The following is a 6,760-nucleotide window of genomic DNA, read 5'->3' on the forward strand; positions in this document are numbered from 1 at the left end:
TATGAGTAATCGGTTGGAAACTTTCTTCATGTCAGCACGTTGTAGGTGTCACCACCGGCGCCAGCCTTGTTTGAATGCTCTGGAAAGCTAATCATTTGCATATGACAGCATCTTCTTCCTGTCGGTTAAATTTCTCGTCTGTAGCACGTCATCTTCGTGGTGTAGCAATTTTTAATGGCCTGTAGTGTAGACGGGGAACTGAAACGCCTTCCTTCCGAATAAGGGACCAGTGTCACACCACTGCTCTTCCTCGATCTTTGGGATACTTCCTAAAGTTAATAACAGCATACTCAGCTGGATACTAGCTCTTTTGAAACCACTGCATCACCTCACTCGTTGTTTATAGATGAATGTTAACCCAGATCAGCCGGCCGAAGTGGCCGTGCGGTTAAAGGCGCTGCAGTCTGGAACCGCAAGACCGCTACGGTCGCAGGTTCGAATCCTGCCTCGGGCATGGATGTTTGTGATGTCCTTAGGTTAGTTAGGTTTAACTAGTTCTAAGTTCTAGGGGACTAATGACCTCAGCAGTTGAGTCCCATAGTGCTCAGAGCCATTTGAACCATTTTTTTGTTAACCCAGATCAGAGCCATCGATCTATGTTCTTAATAATTTTTCCCGACGTTTTACTACATTAACAGGTTAATTAAGTAGTGGATATGGATTATCAAGAGAAAGAGACACATTTTCTTGTGTAGTTATGTTTTCTTTATTGAATAAATATATTTTGTTCGATGCTCAGAGGTGCTCTGCTTAGTGCACCTTGAGAAAGGGAGCAGCGTATGCTGGGGCAGCGTAGGCGACGGGTGCAGCAGCGATGGCGGGAGCGGCGTAGGCCACGGGGGCGGCGGCTACGGCGGGAGCGGCGTAGGCCACGGGGGCGGCGGCGACGGCGGGGGCGGCCAGGACGCGGGCCGTCTGCGAGATCCTGTACGTGTTGGCGATGGAGGAGGCGGCGGGCGCCACGGCCACGGGGGCGTGGGCCACGGCGACGGCGGGGGCGGCGTAGCCTCCCAGGTAGCCGGCGTGGGCGGCGGCCACGGCGCACAGAAGGATCACCTGCAAAAGACCCAGTTTTAATCTATGATAAAGAATAACACTTATCTATGATACAAGCAACCTGACACGGCAGTTAACACGTTCTGGATATGATCTGAAATCTCCTCCTGGTCAAACAAATAATAATTTGCTACGGAATTCCTAAATCCCAATGTGGGTAACAGGATGATTCCTTTGGAAAGGTACTGATACATTTCATGCTACAATCTCTTCCAATTCGAACTTATCCTCTGTCTCTTATGAACTCATCATTGACTGAATGTTAAACGTTAAATTTTCTTTCCATCCAATGTAAGTTAGTTCCTTCACTTTTTTAAGTACTTCATCCGGTGCATTTAAATTTTATGTTACCGTGTCCCTAAATGCCAAACTCCAGTTATCTGAAGAGTACGAATACATTTCTGACGAGGATCCCACATGTTTCAAGAGAATATGTGAAAAGAGAACCTTGCCTCTCTGAGTTATGATCGATTTTCCTTCGATCATCCCGACACTTGGCGACTGAATGGACTTCTCAGAGAAAAGCAAAGTAGTTGTGATGTGGCTTATAACCTATTTGGCATTTTCACAATTTTTTGACTAAAACTGTAAATTAGCCACTATATGCGGTAGATTAAAGTATGGTTTCTATAGTTTCGTTAGCGGCTGTAGTGTTCACCAATTGGTTCAAATAACTCCAAGCACTATGGGACTCAACCATCTGAGGTCATCAGTCCCCTAGAACTTAGAACTACTTAAACTTAACCAACCTAAGGACATCACATACATCCATGACCGCTGCAGGACTCGAACCTGCGACCGTAGCAGTCGCGCGGTTCCGTACTGAAGCGTCTAGAATCGCTCGGGCACAGCGGCCGGGTAGTGTTCACCGCAGCAGCAATAAAATAATGATTATCCCGAGAAGTAATAGCAACATGAAGCGTTGTGCTATTCCAAAAGAATTTCGATTTTGACTTTCTTGAATCTTTACTGAGACTGCCAACCAAAAAATGAAGGTCTTGCACCGTCAATGTCGATATTCTTTCACGGATGTGCTGCTAAAGATATGGACGCAATGGACGTGAGAGTCGAAGTAGTAAAGATACTTTTTTCAAAAATTAAAGAATATGTCCATAATAATGTAGCGCAATACTAACGTAATTACAGTGTTTTTGCTGTGGTACACATTTAATTAAAGTACCACATTTGATACTGCATTATGTTGTAAAACATACGAAACATTAATCTAACTTTCTCGTCGTATTCACATTCTTTACGTATAATTGAATGACTTATATAGTTTCGTTATCGCTAGGTACTTAGCAGTTAGCCCGCATGTAGTTACAGATAGCGAGAAGCCCTTATAAATTGTAAACTGTACCTTTCTTCACTTTTACGCAATGGCTTTCTAAATTTTCAATAAGATTACGGAACCAAGAATCTAGAACACTCCAGCACCCGAAACGTATATACTTCGGTATGTATTCCTGACCGCAGTAATGGAAAACCTAAAAGCATTTTTTTTTAAATTTGGGATTCATTATTATTTGTAATGATATAGCAGGCAGAACACATTTCAAACGTTTATTGAACTCCACAAGACAGTAACAAAGAAACATCACAGAACTGAAACGTCTCTGTTCAACTGTGTAATTTTATTTTCTAGGTTTCTCAGCAAGAATGATAAAATCAAAAGTATTGTATTCATTGAAATTAATTACAGCATGCGTGAAACTTGGACTAAACTCACACAAATCACTTTGTACTAAAACAGTGTGATGCTGTTGTTAAGGAATGAAACAAGAGAGTTACGATCTAAAGACGAGTACCTTTGGTTATTGGAAATTTCAAGACTATCGAGAATGATTTGCAAAATTTATGTATAACTTTTTGTAGGCTCAGTGCTGAACAAAACATTATTTCGTCTTGACTCCAGTAACAGTTCTAGGCACTCGTATCTTCAGGAGTTCTAATTAAATAGTGAATTCATAACGTGAAGCAAGAGGGATTCATTCTCAATAAAATGACTGTTTTGTACCTAATTCAGTCACGTAAGAGTGTTCCGATTCATATATCTCCTCGGATAGGTTGTAAAATCTCTTTGTAGTAGCAAACCTTCCATTAACCAAGCTGCATTGCCGAGGTCACTAACGCATGGTCGTGCACAGGTGTTCCACTGAGGAGTAGCGTGCTACTATTGTGCTGGTAGAAGGAAATTTAAGGGCTAGCATTTCACTGGCTAGGTAAAGGGAAAGTAATAACATTAAATTATACAAGTAGGTTAAAAAGGACTTTACAACTTTGTAATTATATGCAAATTTATTGAGATAACTTACGAATTCGGTAGGTTTGTCATTTTGTAGCAAACAATCTCAAGTTACGCATAAAAGTGTCAAGTGCCATTTTGGTTCCATGTGACTACCAATTGCGATGCGGCAGACATCCCACCGGTAATCAATTTCTTCCCAAACTTGTTGCAGCAAATCGGGCGTAACTTGCGCAACGGCAGGGTAGATCCGATTTTTCAGAACGGCTAAATTATTTGTAGGAGAATAACATACACACGAAATTTACGCCGAACAGTTATTGCAGAGTTCGTTTCATGAAACCAAAGCACACATCGAGCACGCTCCGCATCAGTGAAAGTAGCCAGTTTAGCTCTGCGCTACGCTGGCATTCGTGGTGGCCCAGTAGGGTACTGGTGCACTACGTGAATGAAACTTGAGATTGTTTGCTAAAAAATGAAAGACCTACCGATTGTGTAAATTATCTCAGTACATTTCTGTATCATTCCAAACTTGTGAAGTACTTTTTGACTCACCCTGAATATCACTAAACTTAAGTCAATGTCCTAGATCACACATCAGAAACCGTCTCGCAGTATTTCACGGAGTGAGATGTGTAACATTGTAGATGATGATTTGACCGTTGGATAGTGGCGTTAATTTCGGCTATTACTGTGTGCCACCTGAGAGGCAAAGCTATTCGCCGACGCCTGATTTCGGTCACAACTCTTGCAGTTCCATTTCCACATCTTCAGGCATATCTTATAAGCTGCCTTATAGTGTGTGGCGAGAGGTATTTAACGTACCATTCTCATTTTTCGCCGCAATCCTTATTGCAGTTGATCATAGTACACGAGATGATTGATTGTTGACAAGCCTCCGTCTGAGCTAAAATCTTTGTCATTTTTCATTTATGATCTTTTCAAGAGACCGGACAAAGCAGTATGTTGGTTGACTCCTCTAGGTATGTACCCTGTCAGAATTTTAACAGTAAACTGCACCGTGAGAAAGAACGCAACTGTCGTAGGTCAACCACCGGATATGATATTTATATCCTTGATGCTTTTGTCTTCAATAAACGAACGTTCAATGAAACTCGCCGTTCCTCTTTGGACCTATTTAGTCGATCAGTTCTATCCCGTAAGCGCTCCAGACTGACGAGGAATACCGAATTATCATTCTTAAGAGGATTTCGTAAGCTACTTCCTTCGTCGATGGACTGCACACACTTCTAGGACATTCTTCCAATGAATCTCAGTCTGAAATCTATTTTCCTAGTATTAGTTTTAGTTGATGATTCCACTTTAAACTGCTCCGTGTACATACTCTCCATATTTCCAGATACTTAATGCATGTGACTGCTTTAGACAATAGTGCAATCACGCAGCAATGGATCTTTCCGGTTATCGATGTGCATTACGCTACATTTCTTAAGCTGTGTGTCAACTGCCAATAACTGCAAGTGTCGACTCTCTGCTGTCAATTCCTGCATTCCGATACACCTTCCTCGAGTTTCGACTTTTTTAAACGTTACCAGTACGATGCGTCCTGTAGCTCCCAGGAATTTAGAAAAAAAAGACATTATAGCACCTACGCCAAATAAGCCAGCGCGACACATTGTGTAATCCAATAACAACAAATTGTCGCCGGCCGGATTGTCCGAGCGGTTCTAGGCGCTTCAGACTGGAACCACGCGATCGCTACGATCGCAGGTTCGAATCCTGCCGCGGGCATGGATGTGTGTGGTGTCCTTCGGTTAGTTAGGTTTAAGTAGTTCTAAGTTCTAGGGGACTGATGACCTCAGAAGTTAAGTCACATAGTGCTCAGAGCCATTTGAACAAATTATCCATTGTGTATACAGTATCGTTGTCATGTCTACCATATGAAGCAGGGTAAAGAGGATATGAGATACATTCAAGTGTGGTGACATAGGTAGAACTGTCCACACCAGCCATATGGTAAATACAGATACATGTCTTGTGAAGATGGGCAAAACTAGTAAATAAACAGCATATTTGCTGTAATATCGGTTTTTTTTTAAGTCACTACTTCCCCCTAGGGGAGACTACTCCCGAAACTACTTTTACGTCTGAACATTTTTCTCCAGTAAGGTGGTTATGCTGCACTCTGTTTTCTAGGAATTCTACAACGCAATAACAAAGCTGGTCTGATGTTCCGTACACTGGCACAGACGACAGTGCGGAACTGCATCGAACACCTTATGGAAAGAGAATATGACATCAACATAGGCGCCGGTGTCTACTGTTTTCTGGGTCTCGTGAACGAGGCTCCCTTCTGTTCGTGAAAACCACTTTGTCCCCTCCCTCCAGGAATTTTTCTCTGCCTACGAAACGTCAACATGCAGCCTGCGTGAGCTGTTTTCCTCAGTGTAATTCTTCGGACCGCGTACTCACCAGCTTGTACATGATGAGGATGTGTGTGTGTTGTCGGCTGCGGGCAACTGATGCCTCCCCCTGGCACGGCGCGCCTTATATACTGGTCGCTGGCTCTGGGTCATATTTCCGTGCCGACGGTCCAGTTAGAGACCGGTGGCGGCCCCACCTCGCGCCATTGTGATCTTGACCCATTCGCGATATACTCGCTCTCGTTAGGATCATTAGTCTGACTGCAGAACTCTTGGTTGCCGTTAAGTCGTCGATATTCTGACCGTAGACTTCCGCCGCAAGAGAGTTATTGCTTCTTACTGCAGTTCTTACATTAATATCATGTTACGTATGTCATTTGCACGATTTATATCGGTAAAATGTGGAGATAGTCGATTCACAAACTACGTAATTTCTTTATTTTTATCGCCTCATCCTGTCAGCTTATATACTACTAAGCGGCTCAGTAGACTAAAGTTAATGAAAACGAACGTATTAGCAATTGACATTGCTCATGTGACACATAAAAACATTAAGTTTTAAAAAAAAACTGAACTTTTTTATTCTGTACCCCATATTCCATTACTTTCTGTTAAAAGTACATCTTTGGCGAAGAAATAACACAAATAATTGATAGATGATGGGATGTCCCATACTCAGAGGAGCGTAGGGGACGATGGGGGAGACCCGCACCGCCGTACTAGGCAAGGTCATAGTGGAGGTGGTTTGCCAGTGCCTTCCTCCGACCGTGATGGGGATGAATGATGATGATGAAAACGACACAAAAACACCCTGTCATCTCGAGGCAGGAAAAATCACTGACCCTACCGGAAATCGAACCCGGTACCCCGTGCGTGGGAATCAAGAACGCTACCAAAAGACCACGAGCTGCGGAGTAATAATTGATAAGAAGGAGCTGTATTAACATAGATTTAAAGTTTACTTTGTTACGAGTGAAACATTTCATGTAACTGGGGAAAGTTTATTGTGCCTGCATACTGAGCAATTTCCCGGGTTAGGGAAAATGTTATTATTAAGTAAAGAAAAATAATCTTC

The 6,760-nt window shown here is 42.7% G+C and overlaps 1 protein-coding gene across 1 annotated transcript; it reads right to left on the reverse strand.

Moving 5' to 3' along the window:
• Positions 1 to 682: 682 nt before the first annotated feature.
• Positions 683 to 5,771, reverse strand: LOC126253059 (cuticle protein 38-like). Its single transcript, XM_049954146.1, has 2 exons — positions 5,735 to 5,771; positions 683 to 1,056 (listed from the first exon to the last, which is right to left on the reverse strand). Exons 1-2 carry the CDS (start codon positions 5,744 to 5,746, stop codon positions 751 to 753), a joined length of 318 nt encoding a protein of 105 aa, XP_049810103.1. The 5' UTR covers positions 5,747 to 5,771; the 3' UTR covers positions 683 to 750.
• Between the last annotated feature and the right edge of the window lie 989 nt (positions 5,772 to 6,760).

Source organism: Schistocerca nitens, chromosome 4 (assembly GCF_023898315.1).
Source record: "Schistocerca nitens isolate TAMUIC-IGC-003100 chromosome 4, iqSchNite1.1, whole genome shotgun sequence".
NCBI lineage: Eukaryota > Metazoa > Arthropoda > Insecta > Orthoptera > Acrididae > Schistocerca > Schistocerca nitens.